This window comes from Panthera leo, chromosome E2 (assembly GCF_018350215.1).
Source record: "Panthera leo isolate Ple1 chromosome E2, P.leo_Ple1_pat1.1, whole genome shotgun sequence".
In the NCBI taxonomy this organism is placed as follows: Eukaryota; Metazoa; Chordata; class Mammalia; order Carnivora; family Felidae; genus Panthera; species Panthera leo.
In genome coordinates, this window is record NC_056693.1 from 60,165,510 (window position 1) to 60,191,874 (window position 26,365).

The 26,365-nt window shown below is 65.8% G+C and overlaps 1 protein-coding gene across 2 annotated transcripts in view; it reads left to right on the forward strand.

Annotated features, from left to right (window-relative positions):
* ZFPM1 (zinc finger protein, FOG family member 1) overlaps positions 1-26,365 on the forward strand; it is a 65,198-nt gene that overhangs the window by 12,006 nt on the left and 26,827 nt on the right. Inside the window, exons 1-3 of one of the 2 annotated variants that reach the window (XM_042918985.1) lie at positions 11,112-11,224; positions 15,283-15,399; positions 17,728-17,850. In XM_042918985.1, the coding sequence (XP_042774919.1) occupies positions 17,787-17,850 (64 nt within the window). In that variant the 5' untranslated portion in view covers positions 11,112-11,224; positions 15,283-15,399; positions 17,728-17,786. Of the gene's footprint in view, positions 1-11,111; positions 11,225-15,282; positions 15,400-17,727; positions 17,851-26,365 lie in introns of those variants that run through there. The other variant, XM_042918984.1, reaches the window with a different exon arrangement.

The window sequence follows — 26,365 nt, forward strand, 5'->3', positions numbered from 1 at the left end:
CCCTCCCTGAGAAGAAGCAGCTGAAAAGAAGAAGTTTCCCCCTATAAGCCCTCCCTGGAGGAAGGGAACCCAGCCTTGGGATGAGGGGCCAGGTCCCAGCTGTGTGGCTGCGTCCTGGCCACGTGACCCTGGGTCGGTCTCTTTCCCCCTCTGAGTCATTCATAATGGGCGGGGTAGGGGGGAGTTTGAGGATTTAACGGAGCTTTAGAGGAAAAGGAAGAGCTGGTACTATATAACCAAAGGCCTCCCCATGTGGCAAGTGGCCATTTTGTGTCCCAGACTTGGGTCTGGGGCGGGTCATCCAGAGCTTGGCACCCCCAGAACCTGCTCCCTCAGAGGCCAGAGCCCGGTCCCACCCCCCCAGCGCCCAGCGTCCCGCCCAACCCCCTCCAGCACCCCTAGCCCGAGCCCCCAGAGCCCAGCGTCTTCCAAGCACCCAGGCCAGCCCCCTTCCCCGAGCTCCCCTAGCCCCCTGGCTCCCAGAGCCCAGCGTCCCACCCCCGCACCCCGCTGACCCCCACCGTCCCCCAGCTCCCCCATCCCCCAGCCCAGAGCTCCCCTAGCTCCGCCCCCCCAGCCCAGGGTCCCCCCCCAGGCTCTCCTAGTCCCGCCCCCCAGAGCCCAGCGTACCCCTAGGCCATAACCCCACTCAACTCCTCCCCAGGCCCCGCCCCCGCGGCCTGGGAACCAAGGATCTGTGTTCCTGCAGCCAATGGGAGCGAAGATGCAAATGAGCGTTTGTGAGGCCTGGGGATTGGCTGAGCTCCACGCGTGAGGCGGGGCCACCTCAGAGGGGGCGTGGCTCCTCGAGGAGGAGCCCTTAATTTATGGAGTAGGGGATACTGTCTTGCCCGGACCTTGACCCCCTGATGGAAATCCCCCCAGCTCTGGAAGGGCCAGCCTTTCCGGGGCCTTGCTAGTGGGGCCATCCGTCTGCCCAGGCGCTTGGGGATAGACAGTTTGGCCCTTGGATGACTTCCTGCTGACCCTCAGGGCCCAGATCCCCACAGCCCCAATTAAGGGACCAGGACTTGGGCGTTCCCAAGATCACTCCGCCAACTCTGACTCCCAGATGGGAACACTGAGTTCAAAAATGGGGCAGGGCAGCTCCAGGCCGGCCAGCTCCGCCTGCCTGTGTCTGGGGCACCTCCAGACTCTGTGAATGCTGTCCCCCCCCCCCCCCCCCCCCCCATCTCTGCCTTCCCCTCCGCTATGATTCTTACCCAGGACCTCACACTGCCAGGCTCGCGGCAGCACCAGGCTGCGACGGGGCCGTGGTACCATTTTAATGAGTGACAGTCCCAACCCATTTGCCAAACCTGCTTTCCTATCAGTCGAATGGGAGGGTCTGATCTGCCTGCCTCTCAGGGCAGTCTCTGTGTCCTCTGACAAGGACCATCTGCTTCCTAGGCCTCAGTTTCCCCATCCAGACAATGAGGGCTGAGACAAGACTCTCTCAGGGGGTTCTTTAGCTTATCTGTGGTTGTAGTTTATTCTAGAAACTTGGGGTCTTTCAGATTTTCCATCTTCAGAAATTTACATGACAGGAGACGATGTCTGCAGGAAGTGCTCAAGAAACTTTGGGTGTTCTCACTGTGTTCAGAGTCACTCTGCACCCCATAGTTTGTCTTGTCGGTAAGACGGGGCCTGCATAGGCCCAGCTGGCCTAGAGCCTGGCTGGAGCCGCCTACCCCCCCCCCCCCCCATTTCCACAGCACCTGCAGGACTCCGTGACCTGAAACCCCAGTCACAGGCGTAGGTGTTTTTCAAAAATGCATAAGTGGAAAATAGCAGAGGGGCAAGGAGGGAACAGGTTTGGGCTGAGATCTAAGGAGAGGAAACAGGGAGGGGGCTGACGGACCAAAACCAGGCTGTTGCCCTGTGACCTCAGCCAAGCCCCTTCACCCCCTTTAAGACAGGTGACACAGCCTCCCAGGGCAGGAGTCAGAGGGACTCAGCACTCAAGGGTGAAAAGGCAGTGCATAGGAACCATCGCCCCAGAGGGGCACCCCGGCACCCACCGCAGACTCTCCACAAGGGGCCCCCATTCTGTAGCAGCTCTGTCTCCCCCAGGACAGTGCAGGGCATACAGCAGGTGCTCAATCAACTCTCTCAATTGATTTCAACCTCCCCGTGCCCTACCCCCCAGCCCCGGCCCAGGAAAGCAAAGCAAAACCAACGGCAAAAGGAAAGGAAGAGGAGTCAGTGCCTCCAAGTGACCACTGTCGTGTACAGAGCCCCAAAGCCCAGGGAGTAGGGGTCATAACCAGCAGACAATGAGGACCCGTCCCTGCAGCAGGGCCGAGGCTTGCTTCGTTGGGGGCTGACTGCGGGGGAACAGGGACAGCAGGCTGACTTCTGGACATCCTTGTGCGTTCAGGCCTCCAAACTTGTCTGAGTCCCTGGTGTTTTGGGGATTTTGTCGGGGATCCCCATGACCCTCACAGGGGCTCGGTCCCTGCCCCAGACTGGTGAGCCCCAGACTGGTGGGGGAATAGAGAAGGAATACCAGGAATGAAGGCTAAGGACGGAGGGTCCCCCTGTAGCTGGGGGACTGGGGTCCTGGCAGGAAAGGTGGCCGTTCTGAAGCCGACTTTAAGGAGGGACAGATGGTGGTAAGTGTTGAAAAGAGCATTCCAGGGAGAGGAACGGCAGAGGCAAAAGTCGCGAGCAGGGAACGAGCTACCGTGGTGGGGAGGAGAAGTGACCGCCCCCACCGTGCGTTGCACAGGGCTCAGTTCAGATGCCAGTGCCGCCCCCAGGACACGCAGCGCCTTCCTGTGTGCCCTTAGCAGCCACATCGCGGGCAGGCCCCGAATGTGGGGTAGGACACGGGAACGCACAGCCCCTCCCCTCCCTTCTCCTCCTCAGGGACCAGACTTTTCCTCTCCACTTACTCTATCCTGACCCTCAGGTCAGCAGCTAGACAGCCATCATCACCATGGTTCACCTTAGAGAGGTCAAGGCCACGGGCTTTGGAGCCACACAGCCTGGGTGCAGATCCCAGCCCCACTACTCACTGGGTCCTTCTGGGCCAGTCACATAAGACCCTCAGGCCTCGGCCCTTCTGTGAGAGACCAACAGGGCCGAGCCCTGACAGGCAGCAAAGGTTGGCCAGGACCATTCATGGGACAGGTCAGTGTGTCTGGCCTCCCTCCTAGCCTCAGCACGGCCCCCAGCACCCCCACCCTGTCCATCCATGCAGGACCAGGCCCCTGCAGGCCCCAGCCTTAGTCTCCACGGCCAGCAAGTGGAGCAGAAAGTCACGTGTCTGTGGAGGGCTGTGCACACATGCGTCTGTATCCCCTAGGATGATGGGAACAGACACTTATGTGGCGCCTGCTGGATGCCCCACAGCACTGGACAGCAGACTTTTTATTTTTTTGTACTGTAGTGAACGATCCCAATAGAAACTGTACCCATTGAGTACTAACCCCCCATGCTGTCCCCCCATCTCCTTCCTGGGCCCCTGGCAGCCTCCGTTCTACTCTGTCTAGAAATTTGAGGCTGATTTTCAGCCTCCAGTTTTCAGTTGAGGAAAGAAGCTTAGGGTGGGTGGAGGGTTTGAGCTGCAATATGCCTCACTCCAGCTTCCTGGACTCTTCAGCTCTCTCTGGCCCCCGTGGGGACGAGGTGCCCCCTGGGCGGGGAGGTTCGGGCTCAACCCTGCAGAGCCGCTGACTTCCTGTGGGACCGGGAAGCCCCCTCCACTCTCTTGGTGCCTCGGTTTCCCCATCTGTGCAGTGGGGACAGAGTAGATTTGCTGCTTGGGACCTGGCCACACCCAACAGGGAAAAAGCCTAGCCCAGAGGCCCTGGCTTCTTCCACCCTGCGTGGCATCCCCCAGGGGCAGGAGACACAGCCTGGGGTGCTGGGCTCACAAGTCTGGACGCTAGTCTCCCAGGCCTGGGTGTGCATTCTGCTCCTCGCCCAGAAAGAGCATCAGGACAGCCTGGCCCGGAAGAGGGGCCCCGGTGCCACGGTGTGAATGAAATCCTGAACCCAGGGCCCGGAGCCGGCTCTGGGGAGTCCCCACCTCTCGGGGATGCAGTGGCCATCCCGGGGGCCGGTGCAGGAAGGCGAGCCAGCCCCCTAGGTGAGGGGGGTGGTGTGGAGCCTAGCAGGCCGTCGCTCCCCCCGCTCCGCCCCCCCCCCCCATGGCAGGGCCCTGTCACACTGGAGCCCCGTCCCCTTCCAGGAAGCAATCTGCCTCCATCCATCTGACGCGTGGGCCCGGCGACCCGGCGACGGCTCCATTAGCCCGGCCCCCGCTCCCATCCATCAGCCCTTATCGGCCCATCTGCAGAATCACTGCGGAGCCGGCCTGGGCGCCCGTTTTCTCGGGCCCTACTTCCCTGTCTCCGCCCCCGGGGCGGCCTTCCCGCCCGCCGGCCCGCCGCCTCCCCCGGGTGCGCCGCGGTCTCTGCCCCGGCCACGTGGTGCGCGCCCCGCCCAGCAGTGTCAGTGATCGGCTCTGGCTGCGGCAATCTCGGGTAATCTATCAGCGGCTATCGGGCCCATCGGAGGGCCGGGAGCGGCCAGGCCCAGAGATGGCGCCAACCCCCAGCGTCGATAAAGTCTCCGGGTTCAGCAGTGATGAATGCTGAGTGAGCGCAGGCCGCGGATAGGATGTGGACTTGGCAGCCCGCAGCTCCGGCTGAAACCAATCTGTCCCTATCAGCCGGGCCGGGCTTTCCCAGGCCCGCTCCCCTTCTCTCTGCCTTGCCTGGCCCGGCCCCTGCCCCTGGGGACTCGGGCGGGGGCGGGGGGCCAGCCCACCGGCCCTGGGGAGAGACCGAGACGGGGGAGGGTCCCGAGTGAGGCCCAGGAGATGGCATGGAGCTGGGGGCTGCCCGGAGGCGGTGGCTGGCCCGGTCTCCCGCAGCCCCAGGTCCCCCTTGCTCCCCACGGCGTGAATCAGAGCCGTCTGCCTCTTACCCACCCGTCCTTACCCCACCAAACGCCCCCGATTCTTTACAAGCATAGCTTAAATAGCACCTCCTCTGGGAAGTCCTCCCCGACCACCCACCCCCAGGCCCGTCGTCCTTGCCCCTCTCCGTCCCGCAGCCGCCCTTGCCCATCGTGGTACCTGAGGTGTGTGTCCCACCCTGGTGCGCCCGCTTGCTCACGGGTGCCCCGCTGGTGGAGGAAATCAGGGCGCTCCTGCGGACGAGCCCCTCCCTGCCCACCCGCAGGGCAGCGCTGCCAGGTTGGTGGATCAGTGCCCATTTGCCGGATGCGAACACCGAGTCCCAGGCAGATGCCCCGGGCCCAGAGCCACATGCCCCCGAGCCACTGAGGCCTCCCATCTGCCTTGCTCTGAACGGCCACACGAGCAGCGCCCAGAGGCCGTGATGGGGCTGGGTGGGGGCTGGCGTGGCTGTCCTCTGCCTCAGTTTCCTCATCTGTACAGTGGAGCCGGTTTCTCTACGGGCTGGTGCTGATGAGGGTCCCGGTAGAGCTTCGTAAGCTGCCGAGGGCTGTGAACCCGTGTCTCGCGGATCAGAGCCAGAGAGAACCATAGCTCCTGAAGGGACAGGGCCCCATTTCACACCCCTGCTGGTGTCCCTTCCTCACAGTGGGGAGGCAGATGGCCCCCCCCGGGCAGAGAGGGCCTTCTGGCCGGAGCCCCAGAGTGAAAAGCTGGCGGAGCCTGGGTCCTGGCCTTCGGGAACAGACAGGGGCCAGACAGAGGTCACACAGCAACCAAGGAGCAGACGGGGTAGGAATACAAAGGTCTTCTCTGAGCCGCAGGCTACAGAGCCAGGAAGAGGAACAGTGGCCTGGTGAGGGGAGAGACAAGGTCTCAGGCCCCAGGGCCACATAGACCTGGCTCGGGACCCCCAAGGGGATGGCGGGTGAGGCGTCCAGGGGAAGCAGGAAACACCGTGTGTAGGGCAGGGCCCAGGAAGGGGGGCAGGCGGGCCACCTGGCCACCCTCCTAGCTGTGAGGCCTTGGGCACGTCGTCACCTCTCTGTGCCTGTTCCCCGTCTGTAATGGGGCAGCCTTGAAGTCCCCTGTGGTCAGGTCCCCACAACCACGCCTGTTTCTCGTGCCCTGAGAGGCCTCTCAGGGCATGTGTTCCAGGGTGCCAGGCTTACCCTGGGCCCCCAATGGGCGTGGCCGTGGGACCGGGGCAGTTAAGCCCCCCAAGTTCCGCCTGTCGGTTATGGGGCTGGCCACGGGAGGAAGTGGCAGTGGCTGGGGCCGGGATATACAGGACCCCTCCGGCGTCAGCACCCTGTCCCCTGCCTGGAGTCCCCACACCCACCCAGGCCCTAGGGACCTGAGGCAGGGCCGGCCCAGCCTATATTCTGCCTGTGGGGACAGGTGGCATGCCCCGGTCCCCCAACCCCAATAAGAGGACTCAGACTCCAAGGCTCCCCTCTGTCCAAGCCCTCCGCCTCCCCCGGCCCACAGTCACCAGTACTCACTGAGCACTTACTGTGTGCCAGGCACTGCCCCAGAGCAGGGGTGCTGCTGGGCACAGCCAGTGAGCCCGCTAATCAAGTGAGCACCCTGTGAGCCCGTGGGCAGGGCTGAGGTCAGCAGGGCCACCGCCAGGAGCCAGACAGGTGCTGGCATGGGTTGTAGCCCCAGTAATGGTTTGGTTTTCACAGAGAGAGAGAGAGAGCGAGAACCAGCCCGGGAGGCATATGAGCAGAGGAGGGCAGGTGTTGGATGTAAGCATGACTCGGGAGATGGGTGTGACCTTGGAGTCCACACTGAAGGCCCCAAGAAAGGACCCAGGGAAGGATGAGGCCTGGAGGAGAGGGCAGTCACCGGGTAAGGGGCGCGTGAGGCCCCAGAGGTGGTCCTCCTGCCCCTGGGCCTAGGACACTGTTGGTTATGGGGACACAGGGACAGGATGGCCACATGAGCATCCTTGCTGGCCCTGACCCCCTTCTCCCACCTGCCATCTGCCAAGGGGTACCTGACAGTGAGTTCTGGCCATTGCCAGGCCACCCGTGAGGGAGGAACGGGTGTGGGGAGAAGGGCCCGGGGAGGCTGGGAAGGGAGCCCTGAGCCACACGCGGTGGGTTGGCTGGGGATGAGGACGGAAAGGTGGCGGGTGCCATAAAGAGCCCCAGACCCTGACGACTGCCCCTGGGAGCTTGCGGGGAGAAGCAGGCGAGGATCCCCTTGCTGGCGGCTGCTTTTCTGCACGAGATCTGGCCACGGGGGCCCTGGCTTTTACTTGGGTTACGCAGGACCGTTCCAGCCATCTTTCAGTAAACATTCCTTTGAAAGCTGAATCGCCCTTGAAAGGATGAATCTTGATGTATGTGAATTATTTCTCAGTAAAGTTTCAGGGTGTTAAAAGCTCAGATCCCAGTAGCTCTGGTCCGTCAGTCTGGCCTCTGTTCCCAGAGCGTGCAGGGCCCTGCCTGGCACTCTCCTGACACGGCAAGGTTTCTCTTCATGCCGAGGGCGTCTCCTTGCCCTGAGACAGCCCAGGGTGCGTCCGGGCTCCTCCAGCCTGGCCTACCTTGGACAGCACCAGTGTCCCCACCCAGCCCCCATGCGTGACCCCGGTGCTTGCGGGCCGGGCTGGGAGGCGGCATGGGTGGGGGTATGGCTCACCCCCCGCCCCGGGCAGCAAAGCAGCTGAATTGACAGTCACTTACACACAGGATGACAGGGAGGGCCTGAACCGCCCCCACCCCCATCCCCCGCTAAGGTGTGTGGGTGGCAAGGCCTAAGAAGCAGACAGTCTAAGACCCAGATGTCTGGAAGAGGAGTAGTGAGCCTCCCGTTGCAGGGTGCATGCAAGCACCATCAGACGGACGCTTGGTGGGGAAGCGGAGTCAGGCTGCGCAGCCCCATCTCCCCTGCTGCAGCGGCCCACTCAGGGAGTCGGGGGGCAGAACCAGCGTCGGGGGGGCGGCCACGGGCGCAGAGGGTTCGGATGCCTGTTCTCCCCGCTGTGGGCCAGGGCACCCGCTCGAATAAGCCAAGATTATCTCGCCAACATCCTCTTGTGGTCGCCCCAGCTGTCAGCGGGCTGACCCTGGGTCGAAGAAGCCGCCGACGGGTCACAGCGGGGGCCTACGGCCCCTCCCAGCCTGAACCCCTCGTGGCCCCTGGGCCTGCCCGGCCTGCGTGGGAAGAGCTGGGGCTGAGGGCTGAGGAGGCCTTGACCGGGCAGAGGGGCAGCAGGGGCGTGCAGACGTGGGCTGGCGGCGGGTGTGGACTGGGGGCGAGGTGGACCCGCGGGGAGAGCCAGGCTCCACGCAGTGTGTGCGCCGGGCCCCCCCAGAACTCCATGTCCCTCCCGGGGAGCCCCCTCCCCTTCGGGGCTGTGAGCTCCTAGGAGGCAGTGGGCCGGGAACCGCCTCTGTCCTAAACGTCAGAGAAGATGACGGTCTCCAGTGAGTGAACTGCTTTCCCCAAGCCTTGGCAGTGTTCGCTGGGGGCCTAGAAGCCTGCCCCTTGACCCATCTCCCTCTGTGGCCCCGCCACCCATCAGCCGTGCGAGCCCGGCCTCACAGGCCCTGGACTGTCCGGGGCTGCTCTGTGCTGTGGGGACACCCTTGCCCTTCGGCAGCGCCCGTGCGTGGGGCTCCCCTCTGCTCCTCCGGGGCGTGCCCCCCTCCGAGCCCTGTTCAGCACCCCCTCCTTCCAACTTGCTTCTCTCTACCCACCTGGGCCTGGGAATTGGCTCAGCTGCTTGTCAGCATTGTGTGTAAAGGCACGAGTCACTGGGCCCCGAGGGGCTGCAGGTGGGGGGGGTGCAGCCAACAGGCCAGAGCAGCCACGGCCCCTGTGTCCTGGGCCTCACTGGCCTCCTCCATCAGTCACCAGCTGGATTAGACACCCTCCTTGCTGGGAGGGGACTGAGAGCATCCAGTCCTGCTTGCCAGGGCCGGGGAGGGAGTACTTCCCCGGCTTCAGACCCAACCCCGGCTGCCTGGGGGACCCGGGCCCCTGGGACCGCCGGCCACGGCCCCCAGTCGCCCAGAGCTCCCACAGCAAGGCCCCCAGAGGGGAACGGCTCTGTCCCCTCTGTGGCCTGAGCCACCCCACTGCCCCCCGGTGGGAAAGTCTGAATCTGTTGCTATTTTCTCTCTGTTATCGGGGCCTTATCTGGCCACCGTGTGCCACCCAGAGGTCAGGGTCCCTCTCCGGGCAGCACCGCGCCCCCGCCCGCCCAGCGCCCCGTGCCTCGGGCCTGCCCACCAGCTGCCCAGGGCTGGCGAGACAGGAGGCCAGGCCTTCTGCCGACCTGGGGGGAGGTCCTTCCCTCCTGCCCGCACTGTCCCCCCGCCAGGCCCCAGCTCTGTCCACCAGTCCCCCTCCCCCCAGAGGGCAGGTGTGGCGCCCCCTGGAGAGTTGAAACAAATAACAAGACTTGTAATAATAACCTGTCTGTGCTCAGCACCCACTGGCACCACCTTGCTGAACCCTGACCCCAGCCGGTGACGTGACATCCCTTCTTTCCATGCGGAAACCAGGCTCGAGGAGGTGTGGCCTGCACCAGGCCACCAGCCTCAGACTCCTGCTGTGCCTCCTGCCAGGGATGCTTTTCCCTGGCCCAGCTGCAGGCAGTCCCGTCCCCTTCCAGAGCGCCACTCACTGGTCGCCTCCTCCAGGAAGCCTTCCCTGACTGGCACCTGCACCTCTCCTTCGGGGCGATGGCCGCTTGCATTTTTCACTTTGCTTTCTCGGGGGTGGGGTGTCTGGGTTGCCGTGGGGTCTCCAGGGGCCTGGTGTGGAGCCTGGCAGTCAGCGAACCCAGGTTTGACAGGTTAATGACCGAGTCAATGAGTAAGCGAGGCCATGGGAGGCGAGGGCCGCCAGCACTCCAGCTGTGCCTGCTGCCCTCTCTGGGAGGCTGGACACAGGGGCGGGGGAGGGGGAGGGCCACGTGGCCCGGCAGTGTCCACCCCGCCCCCGGGCCCGGAGGCCTGCCTTCAGGCAGGAGGGGCTCCTGGGCAGGTGTCCCACCTCTGTTTTATCCTCTGTAAACGGAATATAAGAAGGACCCACGTAATGGGCAGGCCCACGTGGTGGGGCCTCAGGTAAACACTCGCACCCGTAGTCAGGCCCCGAGTCAGGGGAGGGGCTCGTGGGGACTCCGCCCCTGTTCTTTCACATGTTTCCAGCGGTCTCGGGGTGCAGGCACAATCACCCCCGTTTGATATGGGTGCAGTCTGCAGGGACCAGCAGGGACTTTGCCTAGGACCTCCGGACTCCCCATCCAGTGCTCCGTGACACCGTCACCTGCACCCCGCCTGGCAGGTCCACCTGGGGGCCAGAGTCCGGGGGGGTTTTGTCCCCTTCATGTACATGAGCTCTGGCTTTCTTAGAGGTGGTCATTCAAAAGGCCCTCCCCCCCCCCCCCCCCCCCCCGCATCAGCTGCCTCGCCATCAAAGCCAGGAGGGGCTGTTAATCGTGCAGCTCAGGGACTCGGAAGGGAGAGGGGGACCATCCCTCTGCACCAAGCCTGTCTCCGTAATTCAGTCTTAAAGCATGAAAAAAGGGAGTTGATGAAATTCTGCTATCAGTGCCGAGCCAATATGCAAAATATCTCACCCCAATCAAATAGCTATTACGTTTGCACTTCCATTCCGGCGTCCGGTTTAATGAGCAGGAGCCGAATCGGCGTGGGGTGTCTGCTCGCCGTGATAACCGAGGGGCTCCGGGCCGCGGGGGCGGCGCTGGGACCGCCCTCGTCACCCGCGGACGCCCCCGGACAGGTGTGCGGCCTTGGGCGCCAGCCTCCCCGCCCTGCCGGGCCCTGCGGCCAGTGTCACCCTCCATCCTGGTCTCTGGACCCGGGGACAGTGGAGGCAGGTGCGGGGCCGCCCTGGTGCAGGGGAGGCCTGTGCCTGAGCCAGCGTCTGCAAGGGTGGCGTGTTTGGGGAGGGTCCTGTCCTGCCTGTCCCCACCACTGCTTCCTCGGGGCTGGCGGGGCATGGGCAAGTCGGTTCACCTTGCTGGACCTCAGCTTATTCATCTGCAAAGTGGGCGTGACCTCTGGGCAGTGTCAAGAGGGTCCGAGGAGGAGACCCGCCCATCCTGACTGCCCCACACCCCACGCCACCCCCCTCCCCCCGTCCCAGGCCCTGCTGTGCAGCCAGCGATGGTGACCGATGACGGTGACGGCCTACACTTGGCGCGTGCTTACTCCGTGCCAGGCCCCGAGCTGAGCTCAGCGTGGATGAGCACCGCACTTCATGTGGCGTAGGAGCTGTGCTGGTCTCCCCAACCACAGACAGGTACAGCTACTTGCCTGAGGTCCACACAGCACGGACACCTGCCCTGCCTTGCCGTGGACAGGCCTGGCCTGCCTGTTGGGGCCTCCGGCCAGAGAGTGTCCCCCAGGGGCCAGGCGGGGGCCATCCCTAGCGCAGGGCACCCGGGGAGGAAGCCGTGCCTCCCTGAGGTCTGGCCGGTGGAGGAAACTTCCTTCCCAAGCCCCCGGGGCAGCGGGACCCGGGAGCCCCCCGTATGACCCCAGGGCTGTCCCCGGGGGCGAGATGGCACGCTCCCGGGGTGCCGAAGCAGGCACACGGCAGCCTTTCCCAAGACGCGTCCCGTCTGCGGGCTCGGAGCGATCTGCTGGCTGGCGGTCGTCGCCCGCATTATCAGAGCGGCTTTAATTGTGCCGGAACTGAATTAGCGGCGTTGGAATAAATTGGCGCAGCCCGGCAGCCTCTTTCTTTACGCTCATCGTCACGCCTTTGTGCGACGGGAGCCTTTGTTCTCCCATAAACGGACCCGCCGCGAGCTTGGAGCCTCCCTGGGTGGCTGAGGCCCACCTGAGCGAGCCAGAGCGTGGGGAGTCGGGGCTGCTGTCCCGGGGTCGGGCAGGTGTGGGGAGGCATGTGCCAGCTCTGCCCTGGCATCGGCCCCAGGGCTCTGGTCCCTGCCATCCTTGAGAGCAGCAGGTGGCTTCATACCCACTCACTGGAGCAGGCAACCGAGGCCCCGAAGTGCGATGGCCATTGAGCAGGAGGGAGCGCAGCTGGGGGGCCTCCCCTGACGGCTCTAGGTGAGCCCAGAGGGCACCTGCGCTTCTCAAAAGGGTCCGGCAAAGGGTGGGCCCCAGAGGCCTTGGCGCTGCCCGCTGAGGCTGGGATGGCCGCGGTGACCGGCAGTACCTGCCCGGGGCCAAGCCCACGGGCAGGGAGGTGGAGGGACTAGAGGCCAGCCTCCACCGCAGCCTCTGTTTTCCTGCCCGGACGCCAAGGGAGCCCACGGCAGGCCAGGCCTCCCACCTGTCCCGGGGCACGTTGGGCCACTCTGGGCTGTGCCCCGTCCACCTCAGAGCCTCCCCTGCCCACGTGGGTGCATTGACACGGGAGCGCAAGGCCTGGCCTGGGGCTGGTTCTGTGTGGTCTGAGCCTGGCCATGGCGTACTGAGCCCCTGCCCGCCTCCTGTAATCACAGCGCTAATGAGTCTGGGCGAGGAGGCTGGGACTCCGATCCCGAGCTGGAATCCAGGGAGCTGCAGGCGGGAAACCCCCTGCCTGGGACTCTCTAAGGCTCCCCAGTGCCTCTGGGATTAGCATCCACTCCTACCCTGGCCTCTCTCCAGCCTCCAAGCTCTTCCTCCTTTCCCACACCCAGCTCTGTCCAGTCCCCCAGCTGTCTGTCCAGTCCCCAGTCCCTCTGTCCAGCCCCCCAGCTGTCTGTCCAGTCCCCAGGCCCTCTGTCCGGTCCCCAGACCCTCTGTCCAGCCCCCCAGCTGTCTGTCCAGTCCCCAGGCCCTCTGTCCAGCCCCCCAGCTGTCTGTCCAGTCCCCAGGCCCTCTGTCCAGCCCCCCAGCTGTCTGTCCAGTCCCCAGTCCCTCTGTCCAGTCCCCCAGCTGTATGTCCAGCCCCCAGGCCTTCTGTCCAGTCCCCCAGGCCCTTTGTCCAGTCCCCAGGCCCTCTATCCAGTCCCCAGGCCCTCTGTCCAGTCCCCCAGCTCTGTCCAGTCCCCGGGCCCTCTGTCCAGCCACCCAGCTGTTTGTCCAGTCCTCAGGCCCTCTGTCCAGCCCCCCAGCTGTCTGTCCAGTCCCCAGGCCCTCTGTCCAGTCCCCCAGCTGTTTGTCCAGTCCCCAGGCCCTCTGTCCAGCCCCCCAGCTGTTTGTCCAGTCCCCAGGCCCTCTGTCCAGTCCCCAGGCCCTCTGTCCAGTCCTCCAGCTCTGTCCAGTCCCCGGGCCCTCTGTCGAGCCCCCCAGCTGTCTGTCCAGTCCCCGGGCCCTCTGTCCAGTCCCCAGGCCCTCTGTCCAGCCCCCCAGCTGTCTGTCCAGTCCCCAGGCCCTCTGTCCGGTCCCCAGACCCTCTGTCCAGCCCCCCAGCTGTCTGTCCAGTCCCCAGGCCCTCTGTCCAGCCCCCCAGCTGTCTGTCCCCTCTGAGATCTGCTGGCAGGAGCCTCCCCTGTTGTCGCTCTCTCTTTCTCTTTCACTTGCCTCCCTCCCTCCCTCACGGCATCTATCATTTGCTGTTGTTTTCTGTTTGGGGCCCAGTGGGGCCGGAAGTCCCCTGCAGAGTCCAGGTGTGCCCGGCACCGCGGCCTCCTAGAGCGGTGTCTGCCCCACCTGTCGCCACACCAGGAACACTTAGCGTTCGTCAGTGTCGCGGGCCACCATCTGCCTGTGACCGGGGAGGTGAGCTGAAACGCAGACAGGACACCAGCTTGCCCACCTCCCTGCTCCATGGAAATTGCCAGATCGGGAAAGTCAGCCCGGAACCTCGGTCACAGTGCTGCTCGTTCTATCGTGGCCTCGCGCGTCTCCGCTGCCAGGAGCCAGCTCCTGTGGCCCCTGGTGGACGCTGGTGACAGGTTTCACCCCGGGGATAATATGGCAAAGGCGGGGAGTGAGTGAGGGCAGCAAGAAGAACACTAGGGCTTTGGTGAGAAGCCCCTGAAATGGCAAATTTTGGTCTCTGTTTTTCTGGGGAGAAGGCACTGCCTTTCACCACATCCCCACGGGGGCCATGATGTACAAAAGGTCAGGAACCACCGGCCACAGAGGCACAGATCCCAGGCGAATCTCCATCTGCTGCTGCTTGCTTGCCTCCAGGGACGGGGAGCTCAGCCTCTGAGAGGTGGACGCTCCGTTCCACATGCCTCAGGTGCCTTCTGCCTCCAATGCCAGCAAAAGCAAGCCCCATTCTGCCCCCATCGTGCGCTCCCATCACATGGATTTGCGGCTGTCTTCGTGGCTTCCAGATGCTTCTTCCTGCTCGGTTTCCTCTTCCTCAGCGGCAAGAGGGCCCAGAAGGGCATCCCCTCCATCCATCCTGAGTAGGAGGAGCAGGGGGTCTGTGAGTCAGGCCCCTCCTCCACGCCACACCCGGAGGACGGGCGTCATCTCTACGGTGACGGACGGGGTGGGGGGGCGGGGCAGGAGGCAGCTCAGCCCCAGCACCTGTCTCCAGCCCTCGGGGCCCAGGCTGAGTCAGCCGGAAGGGGCCTGGGGAGACGGGGAGCGGAATAAGGATGGACACCTGTTCCCGATTGTCCCTCCGCCCGCCCCTCTGGACCCACTAGTCTGACCTCAGGGACACGGTTGCTGCCCTGACTGGGGGCACCTTGGCGGCTCTGGCTTCCCCACTCTCCTGGGAGGTCTCTGGGCTGTGGGCCCACCTTGTCGGCTGTAAGGGGGGCTCTGTGGGACCCCCCCTGCAGGAGCCTCCCGGGGAAGGTGGGATTGGAGTCAGGTGCCCCAGGCCTGCGGCTCTCCGCCCCCAGAGGCTGCACACACCTGTGCCCCCACCTGTGCCCCCTCAACCACTTATTCGCTCAGAAAGGTTTTCTGAGCACTTACGTGCGCCGGACGCGGGGTCCACCCTCAAGCTCCCGAACCTCGGTACCTGAGTGTGGGGGGCTTCTCGCAGGAGGTGTCCTGGGCCCAGGAGAGGGTGACCCTCTCGTCTCAGGGGCCCTGAACCCCCGGAAGAGTGTACCTATGGGTCGGGCGAGGGCTGTGCTTCATGCAACCCCCAAAGGGCCCCCCCCCGGGCCAGAGGGGGCACCGCTGCTGCTCCCACAGCGTGAAACAGAGTGCAGGGGAGAGCACGCCGCCCCCAGTGCTGGGGAGACCAAGGAGGGGCTGGGACCACCGTCCTGGCGAGAGGGGCCCGTGGGCAGGCCGCGGTTGACGGGACGGCCGGGACGACCCCAGGTGCTGGGTCACTGACGCAAGGGTGAAGTGTGCCAAGTCTTGGGGGCGCCCCCCACGGCCGCCCACGGCCTCTGACCCTGCGGGGCGGCCGAGCCGGTGCCGGGAAGGGGTCGGGACGCCCCACGGAGCCTTACGGATTCCCTTCGGGCTGTTGTGCAGGTTCCCTCGGAGACGTGGAGACCGCAGAAGAGGACGCCGGCCTCCCGGAGCAGGAGGCTGGAGCCGTGGGGCCCGAGGCCGTGGGAGAGCCCGAGCCCCTGAGCCCTGCCAGTGCAGGTGAGTCGCGGTGGGCCCGCCACGGGCCCGAGTCTGACCCCTGTGTCGCACCGCCCCCCCTCCGCGTCCTTGCCTGTGACTTCACGGAGCCAAGTCCTTCTGGGACTCAGTTTCCTCACCCATGAAGTGGGTGTTAAGCTTGGCGGTGTCTGTGGGCCGACTGCTCCGCAGTTTCCCACCAGGGCGATGATGCCCCGGGGACACACGCCACTGGGCACGGGTCCAGCCCCTTCTGGTACCGATGGGGAGACGGAGGCCCCGCTGGGGAGGTCTAGCCCAGGTCAGGGGCCACTGAGTGACCTTGAGAAAGCCGTGCCCTCTCCAGCCTCACTTTGCCCTCTGTGGAACGGGGACGGTGAGTCCTTACCTGGCTGTGCCAACGGCCTCAGCACACATGGTCTCAGTACGTAGCAGGCTGTAAGGTAAGGTACGGTACCCCATTTTACACCCGAGGGAATGAGCCCAGAGAGGTTAAGAGGCTTGCCCCTGGACACACAGCCTGTAAGCACCCAGGCAGCGATCTGACCCCAGGTCTGGATTCAGGTTGATTCCCCTTCGTGCCCAATGCCTGCACACACACCACCCCACCCCACCCCACCCCCGCCCACCCCAGGCACCTGGAACCTTTCTTTGGACCCTCCTGGTGGCAGTTTCGTGGGCCAGAGGTAGTGCTGGGGGTGAGGTGCCTGGGCATGTGCTAACCACCAGGAGGCCGGCTCTGGCCTCAGGGCGAGGGCGGCTTCCCTAGCGAGCTGTACGCCCCCCCCCCCACCACCCTCCAGGGGCAGGGGGCTCGCTGAGGCCCTGGGGGCGGCCTGCTTTCCTGAGGAGAACACTCAGGTTGCGAGACTAGTGGGGGTGTGGTCTGGTGCACCTCTCCCCGCCCCCACCCTGCTGCCCGTGGCCCGTGATCTTATCCCCATTCAGCACCTCGATGCCCTTGCACACGGAGGATGCGCAGAGAAGGCCGTCCCCGGGCGGCAGCACCTGCCCGTGCAAAGGCCCTGAGGTGGAATATGGCGAGTGGACAGCGGCCTTCTGCTGGGTGGGGGTGGGGCCGGGGCACAGAGACCCCAGGCAGAGTGTGGGGACCCCCCCCCCCACCCCCAGCATCTCCCAGTCTCAGAGCATCAGAGCATCATCGTCCCCCCTGGGATGGCCACAGGCCAGGAGTCCAACAAGCCTCGTGCTCTGAGACCTGGTGGCCCCTCGGTCCCTCTCCCCAGTGGCAGGCCCCTCAGGAGTGGCCCCTCAGCCCACCCAGAGACAGTGGCCGGGGTGCCGGGGTCAGGGGCCCGGCCTCGGTGCTGGTTCGTGTTCATTATTACTATCTCTGCCACCATCGTCCGCATCATGTCTGTCCCCAGGGCCCGTGCTCCTGCCCTGCCTGAGCCTCGGTTGCTGGGTCTGGGCGGCCGAGCCTGTGGCAGTGCGCCCGGGGCCCCCTTATCGCCACCGCCATCACCACCGCTGTGAGGTGCTGTGTGCTAATGGGGGCGCCCCGATCTACCAAAGGCCAAGTGGCTGTTACTGGTGGACTTTGACCCGGTGGCTTTCCAGGGGAGCCGGGCCCCTTATCTGATCTGCTGGCTGGGGCTGCACGGGGTGGGTGGGGGCGGGGCCGGGGAAAGAGCTGGAAAAAACAGCCGGGGTTGCACCTGGCACAGGCCGCGGTGATAACGCAGCGATGGGCGAGATAAGGCGGCTGGGAGCGAGCTCTGCCTCTCGGGCGGGCCCAGCGCGGCTCCCGCGCGATGGCTGGGGCTCGAATGCCAGCCACGTTGATTTATAGCCAAAAATAATAGGACTTTTATACTGTGTGATTGATTTATTTGATGTTAATCACAGCCCTTATCTTGGGTATTAATAATCTGCCGGGCGTGTGACGTCACCAAGGGGGGGCTTTTATGGGAGCTCATCGATTGGGGGCTGCGTGGTTATCAGGCTCAGCAGGGAAGGCAAATATGCCCTTTGGGCTGGACCCGGGTGCCGGGCCCGGCTGGAGGGGCCCCCAGCTGCCGGCGGAGGAGACCAGGGAGCCTGCACGGCCGCCCGCTGGCCTGGGTGTGCCCGTGAGGCCACCCTGCCCTCTAATTATTAGCGGCCCCTGGAAGAGCAATTGTTGCTGCAATTATGGGGGGATGAGGGGCTCTGAAGGCCAAGGAGAAAACTGAGGTGTCTGTGCCCCCATGAGCGCAAGCCCGGTGTGGAGGGACCTCGGGCGCGTGCTCACCGCCTGGGTCTCGGTGTCCCTCCTGGCCACGGTGGGGAGGTGGGCGACGCGGTGCCCGGAGATGGCGGGGCCTGACCGTGTTTTCCTGTCCGCAGACGCCAATCCCCCGCCCCCACCATCGCCACCACCCGCCACATCCCCAGGAGGCCCCGAGATGGAGGGGCAGGAGCCAGAGGCCAGGCTGGAGGAGGAGTCGGGCAGCTCCTGGAGCGGGCCAGGTAACCACACCCATGGCCGGGGGCTGCTGTCCTGCCAGCGGGGGTGGGACGGCCGAGGAGGTTGGTGGCGACCCTCCGGGCCGGGGCCCGTGCCCGTTCCGAAGTCCAGGCAGCCTGTGGGGCCGGCGATAGCGTGGGAGGAGGCCACCAAGCCCTGCCGATGCCCAGAGCTAAAGCCCTTGCCCACGCGCTCTGAGGGCTCCCAGGAGGCAGTGTGCCTGGCTGGGGGAGAGGAGAAGGTGGTGAGGCCTGCGAGAGGCATCGCAGGGACTGGGAGCCACGGAGGTGGATGCCTCTGCGTCCCAGCTGGGCTGGGGGTTCGGGCCTGTGCAGGGTGGGAGAGGGCCCATCCCCCTGCCCGAATTCTGACTTTGGAGGTCCTACCAGATGGTTCTCCCTGTACTCCTAGCAGTGCAGGGAGAGCTGGGCGTGTCTGCTGTTTCTGTTTGTTCCGGGGAACGCAGGGGGGCGGGGGCGGGGTCGTGGGGCCGCGTGTCTGTGCGTCGGCGAGGGTTGGCGGGCGCGGTCTCGGTGAGGGGACGCCATGCACTTGGGCCGGGCGTGCGTGGATGCAGGAAGCATTCATTGAGCGCTTGCTGAGTACCCGTCTTCTAGCTGTGAGCACACAGTCCTCAGGGAGGGTGCACGAGCAGCCCGAGGAGGCTGTGGCCGGTGGAGAGGAAGCACCCAGGTGGGGTAGGGACAGGCTCTGCCAGGGCAGAAGGGACCCGAATCCCTCCTCTGAGGGCCCTCGGGGGCCCAGATAGGAAGGGTGTCAGAGATGGTCTCCCTCCAGGCTCAGGTTGAAAGTCCATGTGGACCTCTTGGGGGGCAGGGGAGGGGGTGTCCCCAAGCCTCGGGAGAAGAGAGCCGTGATTGACTAGTGATGTCTGCCACCGGCTCCAGCGTAGATGTGGGGACACGTATGCCCCCCGGTTCGCCTCGTGATTTAACACAGCCCGTCCCACACAGGGACAGTGTGGGCAGTCTGAGGCTGTGGGAAGGACGGGGTGGCCTGGCGGTCGCAGCAAGATGGCAACCCCACGTTTTCCGTGCCCTCTCATTCTCTGTCCTTCCACCTGGATGGGCCACCGTGTTGCCCAGGAGTGGAGCACCCTGGGTAGGACGGTGCTGGGGGTCCCCTCTGCTGCCCCCAGCTCAGCAACACTGCCGCCGTTCAAAACAGACTTGGCCGCCACCCCCCCTCTTGGGGACCTGTTGACGGCAGAGGAGGGGCCCCGGGTGCCCTGGCAGAAATGTGCCCGCGGTGTGGCCTGTTCCCATCAAGGAGCACCTGGCAAGGGACAGGCCACAGGGCCACGTGTCCTTGAGGTCCTCATGGCCCTCAGAGCTGAGCCGGACGCCTGTCTGCTGGGTGCTGGGGTCCACATGGGGGCCTTTCCGCACACAGGATGGTGCTGCGCGGGCTGGGCGGGGACCCCGTGGTCAGACCGCGCTACCTGCCTCAGTTTCCCCAGCTGCAGATGAGGTCACAACAAGGCGCCCACAGCAGCCAGGTCAGCACTGCCCCAGGCCCCATGGACCTCACGTTCCAGTCTTTAGGAGGAAACTTCCTGCTGCAGGGGCGGGGGAGGGGGGGGAGTGGGGACCACCCATGTGCCTGAGGGACCTGGACCGGCCACTGGATAGAGTGGCCCTGGGGAGGAAGAGCCCCAGGCAGCGTCACCCAGGCTCTGAGGCGGGCACGGGGGTAGCCCCCCCAGTTTATGCAGGAGGCTCGGGCGCAGAGTGACAGAGGGACTTGTCCAGGGTCACCCAGCTGGAAAGTGGCAGAGCAGGGTCCAGACCGATCCCCGGCTCCAGAGCCGGGGCCGCGAGTGTGTGACTGCCCCGGTGGGGCCCCATCCCCCCGTCGGTGCAATCATCATCCGCATTTCATAGACGGAGGAACAGAGCCTCCTGGAGATGGGAAGCTGACCCCGGGGCACCGGCCGGCCCGAGGGTGGCCGTGGTTAGGGCTGGAGCGCCTCGGGGGGCTTCCTGTGCTATGTGCGTCCCTGGGGCCGGGGGCTCCCCGTCCGTCGCCGCAGATAGCAATTTCTGTGCAGTGGGCAGCGATGGGCCGATAAGCGGCCGCCGGCCAACCGCCGTGGTGCCTGCCCCCTATCAGACCCCGGGCAGGCCGCACTTATCGCCCGCCAGGGAAGCCAGAGAGGCCCAGTGGGCCCTTATCTGAGAGGGGCCGCCCGTGCCAGCGATGGGGCAGCAGGGCTTTGCCAGGGCCTGACCAGGCCGGCGTCCCTGAGGGCAGTGCCCAGGGTGGGGGTGTGCGGCCGTGGCCCCTGCCCACGAGTCCCACGCGCCCCTCCCCCCTCGCCTTTTCTGCCCCCTTCTTGCCACTCTGCCCATCCCGGGTGAGCGTCTACCCGCCCCTGTGTCTCTGAGTCTGTCCCCAAGCCTGGAAAATAGCCCTGGCTGTACTGCCTGGCTTGGGGACACCAGCTACCTTTCCCCTCTGGATGAAGGTGACCAGCTTGGACCACACGTGCACCTTGCACCGTCTGGCTCTGGGGAAGGGCCTGGCCCCGAGCCTCAGTTTCCCATCTGGCCGGCGCGAGGCACAGAGCTCCGTGCACACCGGTCGCCTTCCTGGCTGCCATCTGCCAGCGAGGGCCAGGGCTCGTGGGTCTCCCAGGCACCTCCCCCCCGGGTCAGACCCGTGATCAGGGAGCCCAGGAGCCGGTGACAACAGCCAACAGCCCGGCGGAGAGACGGGGCCTCGGTGCCTCTCTGCAGCTGCACAGCGGGCACAGGGGGGCTGCTCTGCCCCGGGGGCAAGGCCACGAGCCGGCCACGAGCACTCCCGGGCGGCACCCCCGGGCAGCAGGCAGGAGGGCCTCGGCACACACTGCAGACACGAGCGAGGTCGTGGATGTGCGAGGGCTTCGTGGACGCCGGAGTGCGCATCCGGGACCCGTGAGGGGCCCGGTCCCGCCCCCGCCCGACACCCGGTGGCCCCAGAGCTCCACAACCAGGCTGGGGAGGTCCTCAGGGATGCGTTTCCACTTTGAGAAGTTGTGAGCTCCGTCAGCGGCCTCAGCTGTTGCGGGTCAGGCGGGAGCACGGCCAGTGGCGCGGAGGTCAGGGCACAGACCCCCGAGCGTGCCTGCCCCGGAGGGGCTCCAGCTTTGCAGACCTCTCTGGGCCTCAGTTTCCTCGTCCGTACGATGGAGTTAAGGGGCCTGTGAAGGGGCTACGCCCACAGCACACAGAGAGCTGCAGTGTTGTCTCCCCTCGCCGGCGGCCTGGGCCGGGATGTCATGTGGAGAAGCCACTCTCGGGGCAGAAAGGTACTGCCCACTTCAGCTGCCAAACAGGGGGCCCGAGGCTGGGAGAGGCCGCCCTCCGCTTCCTGCGTCCCTGCGAGTGGTTTGTGGCCCAGGGTGAGGCCGGCTCCGAGGTGTCCCCGCAGTGAGGTCTCAGGGATAGATGTCCCCTCTCTCCTCTGAGCAGCGGGACCGCAGCTGCCCCCTGGGGCGGATGAGGGCCCGGGCAGAGCCCCCCCTCCCCCCGGAATTAGATGGATCCTCCCTGCATCCCAAGGAGCCGTGTGCTAGGGTGTCCTCCACGCTGGGAGCCCCGACCACACCAGTGAGGGGACTGTGGAAGTCCCCGAGGGGAAGGTGGCTCCCAGATGGGCCCCATAGGGCAGGGAGGTCCTCGGGTCAGAAGTGCAGAGCCCGTGCAAAGGCCCCGGGGGTGAGACCGAGGCCCAGACAGGAGGCCCTGGAGCCTGGTCCCAGGTCTGTAGGGAGGGCGCCTCAGCCTGTGGTCGGGAAATACCCACTGGGGCTCAGGGACGTGGGGATGCTGGGCTGGGGGCTTTGAGGGGAAAGGTGGTGGGTGGCAGGAAGGGGGAAGGCTCAGTATTTTTATCTTTGAAATGACCTTGTTTGCTGGAGGGGCTGGCTGTTTAAAATTCTGATATGCAAATATCTGAGAGCTGTAATCTGTAATCCCCAAAGCATGTCTGGAGGGCAGCTGGCCACGAGCTTTCTGCCTGAAAGGGGTCGGCCCCTCACTCCACGACCCCCAGCCCTCCTGCCATTCATCCGTCCCCTCTCCCTCCTCTCTGTCTCCCCACTAACATCTAAAAGAAACAGGTCAGGCAGGAAGGCCGGCCTCCGTTCGGACTGAGCCTGGAGGGTCCCATCCTGAGTGGGGGTCCTGGGCGCATCACCCACCTTCTGGGCCCCATCTGAGCCCCTGTGCAGTGGCCGTCAGCGTGCCCTCGGCCTGCCTGGCCAGGTCATGAGGAAACAGGGTGAAGGGAACGGCTCTGGGGAGTCCCAGGGCGTCCGGGAGCCTCCTCTGCAGCCAGCCTCATGGTGTGGGACCCCCCTCCCGCCTGAGCAGCCCCTCTGCCGGGCCGCCTGGGGCTGGGCCGCCTCCTCCGGCCTCCCTTGCTGCCTGGTGAGCCTGGCACAGGGCAGGCAAGGCCCGGATGCCCCGGATGGGGGCCAGTGTGCAACCGCTGCTGAGTGCAGGTGCCATGCCAGGTGGGGGCCCGCAGGGGGGCATCAAGTAGCCATGAGGGTGGCCTGGGCTCCGTGGGCCCAGGAAGGGGGGAGGTGGCCAGGGGCACACTTGGTGGTCAGCTTGGCGGGGTGGGGGGGACGGCCTGTGACCTGGCTTTGTGATCAGGGCCCCAAGAGTGGGGTTCCTTTCACCCATAGGAGCCTCGGAGCCTGGAACTCTTTCCTGGTGACCACTGTTCACAAAAGAAAATCTAATTGGCCAGGCATCCGGTGTTACCGTTTATGTCCCCATCTCGGGCCCTGGAGGCAGAGGTGGGAAGGCTGGCCATGTCCTCACGGCACTGCAGGTCAGCAGAGACATCCCTGAGCTGAGGCCAGAGGACCAGCTGGAGTGGGGTGAGGGTGTCCGGGCAGTGCAAAGGCCCTGAGGTTTGAACAGCGTGGGTGGGTGCGGCTGGAGCACGAGACGGAATGGGCGCAGGTGGGTCAGGGTTGGGGCTCCGTGCTGTGGGGTGTAGGGAGACGCCTCCACGGTCTCGACATAAAAGGAAGGGCTGGGGGATTTCAAGAGAGGTGTCTGGGCAGCTGCCACGCAGCAGCTGGGTTGAAGGAGCACCCGCAGGGAGCACGGTGCCGTGAGGGGCCAGAGGCGGAGCTGCCTCCTGCTTGAGCCCTGGAGCCCGATCCCCCCCACCCCGGGGGTCCTGGGGAGCCTGCTGGAATCTTCACCTCTGGAGCGTGAGCAAGGGCGCCGGGCCGGCTATCTGGGCTGTGCTCGGCTGACTAATCTCACTGCCGGAGTTTCTAGGCAAACCTCAAGGTCTGTTATCGGGCGGCGGGCGGTCGGGCTGCCGAGGCAGGACGGCCTGTCCTGATGGACAGCCCGGGAGATGGACCGATACGGCCTGGCCGCACGTCCCCTCCCAGCAGCGCGGCCTGCGTGGGTGGGAAAAAAATCATTTCGGCTATTTTGCGTTATCGTGGGGCCCGGCACTGCCACCCGATAGGCCTATTTGTCTTAGATTAACGGATGGGGGAGGGGCGAAGGAGAGGGTGATGGTAGATGGCAAGGGTCAGCCCGGGGTCAGCGCCAGGGGCCAGAGTCGGCCACCTCTTCTGGGTGTCCCAGGGGGACGTGGGCCCCGAGACCCGCCCGCTGGGCCCCGTGCCTGTCCGGACCCCCTTTCCCGGCCGAGCAGACGGAGATTCCAGGAGGTGGCGGAAGGCCCGGGGTGGGCGGGCTGCGTGCCCCCGTGGTCAGCCAGCCCGCCCGCCTTCCCAGCTGTTTACAGACACCTGCAGGGGGCCAGCCGTGCCGCTGCTCCCGGCAACAAGGGGGGGTGGTCCTGCCCTCCTGGAGCTGTGTCGTGGGGGTGACACAGGCCTCCGGGCCAAAACATCCTGGTCTCTGCGGCCCAGGAGCCGGCAGGAGAAGGTCGTTTATTCACTCCACGAACACTTGTATGTCAAACACCTGCTCGGGGCCCGCAGCGTCCAGGTGGCCAGGGCACTGAGGTTCGAGTTAGGGAGACAGAGACAGAATAACCCGGAAGCGACGACGTCACGCGGCCGAGGGGTGAGGCTCTGGAAAAAGAGAGGGAGCGATGCCGAACAGGCCTGGCCGAGCTCACGGGCCAGAAGAGGGGGGGAGCCGCTGGGGACGGTGCACCGGGCACAGGGAAGGCCAGAGGGCGCCCCGCTGGGACTGGGGCGGGCGCAGGGGTGAGGAGGGAGGAGGCAAGCTCAGATCAAGGGGGCGGCATCCCATAGGAAATGGGGTTCAGCTGTCACAGGCTGAGGGTCGCCCGTGGGCTCTTGCCAGGACACGCTCCCCAGACCGCTGGTCCCTGGGCCAGAGAAGGGGCCTGAACCCCTGGCTGGCATCCACCGCCACAGCTCAGGCCCGCCCACCCCTCTGAGCGAGGCCCTGTAGACAGGACCCCCAGGACACGGCTGAGGTAGGGGCCGTGGCCTCCGTGGCCGCCTGTCCCGCACGGATGCCACCTCTTGCGCTTCCCCGGGGGGCACCAGGCCACACCCGGCACCCCCGAAAGGCCGTGCGCAGAGAGGGGGCATCCGCAGCCAGAGCTCACTGCCCGTCTCTGTGGGGAAACTGAGGCACGGAGCTGGCAGCGTGGCGTCCCCCACGGCTGGGCTGCTGACCCCTCGCCCCCGGGGCAGCCCCTCCCCGCGGTTAGTGGCTCCCCACCCGGCACCCAGACGGGCCCTGGCCGGATGGCTCGCTGCCGCGGCTGGCTCCGTCGTCCGCCTCACCCCACCCGGGGGCCGGGGCCTGTGACAGCACCGTGAGGGGCTCGGACACTAACCGAGAGAAACGCAGGGGAGCGCGTGGCAGCTGGCGCTGGGCGAGGAGATGCCCCTGACCCGCGGGGATGTGCACAGACGGCGCCCTGGGCCGGGGAGCAAGCTGCAGACTCCCTGGGTAAGCCGGCCTTTACAGCGCAGCCGAGCAAAGGCCCTGTGGCGGGACCGCAGGGGGTGGACTCGGGAGACAAGCTGACGGAAATTTGGCAGCAGGTGCCGTGCTCCCCGTTTTACAGATGTGGAAACTGAGGCCCAGAGAGGTTCAGTGACCGTTTCTGGCCACCACCACCGGGCGCTTGAGTGGACTGAGTTCGCGGCCCTGGTTCCCAGGGAAAGGTCCCCTCACCCAGCCCCTCTTGGCCTTGTCACACGTGGTGCCCAGGGGCTTTCCGACGCCTCCCGGGGTGTAGACTGTGCCTGGCGGAGGGCGAGGGGGCGGCACAGCACCCGGCAGGGAGCATGGCCGGGGCCTGAGTCCTCGGCCGTCCCGGCGGCGGGTGGGGGCCCGGGCCTGGCCGCCTGCCCCATGCCGCCCGCTGACCTCACCGGCCTTCCGGGAGCGGCTATCTGTGGCCAGGGTGGCCTATCTTGGCCGCGGGCGCTAATCGAGCCTGGCTTCCTCCTCCGCCCTCCCACCGGCTTCCTGCCCCGGCCAGACCGCCCCCTGGCCCCAGGCCGTGTCTGAGCGTCCGTCCGCCTTTGCTCTGCCAGCGCCTCCCAAATGTCAGTGGGCTGCAGGTCTGGGTCCGCCTGCCCGCACCTGGGGGGCCCCTTCCAGAAGGTCCCCTCGCTGTCCTCCTCCGGGGCCCAAACCCAGACTCCGCACAGCCTGGCCGCGTGGCCTGGGGCCTCCACGAGGAGGTGGCGGCAGACGCACCTGGGAGACACCCGGGGGCTGACGGGGTTGGCGCGTGACAGCAGGCCGTTCCCGCCAGCAGGGCCCTCTTCCCAGGACCAGCACTGGCACAGCCCCTTGGCCGACAGAGGGACTCCTGCTGTTGCTCACGTTGTCACCGTCGCTGTCACCGACACGGTCACTGTCCCTGACTCCGGTATCGTCAGCCTCGCTGTCCCCGTCCCGTTACCCCGGGCCTGCGGGGCACCGCTCGCACCGGGGCGGACCTGGCCTCCAGCTGGCCCCCTTCTGTGGGCCGGGGCGTCGGGAGACATGACGGGGGCCGGGCAGGGCGCAGCGGTCCCTGGGCACCGTGCGGGTCCTCCCTGTGGCCGTGCGGCCACGGCCGGGGCCTCCCGTCAGGCTGTTCCTTCTCCAGCCGGCTCCCCTGGCCCCACCTGACAGGCAGGGAAACCGAGGCTTGGCGAGGTGCGGCGGCTCTGTCAGACCCCCCCGGGATGGGAGCCAGGCCCCCACCTGCAGCACCCCCGCCCACCCCTGGGGACCCCTCCCCTGCAGCCAGCACTGGCTCTTTATGTTTATTTATTTATTTATTTATTTATTTATTATTCGTCTATCTCTCTGCGTAACTTTTGATTTCCTCACCGTGTTTTTCCATTACGGCGGCCGTGGATGCGGCCGATAAGATCGGTCCCCGGAGATGGGACAAAGGGCCCGCCATTGGTTCGAGGGCTGGTCATATCCTGCCCGAAAGGGCCGAGCTGGGCCTGAAACACGGCGTGATGCTATCGCTGGGGCTTTTGTGTGTCGTCGTCGTCGCGGGGAGGCCCCCTCC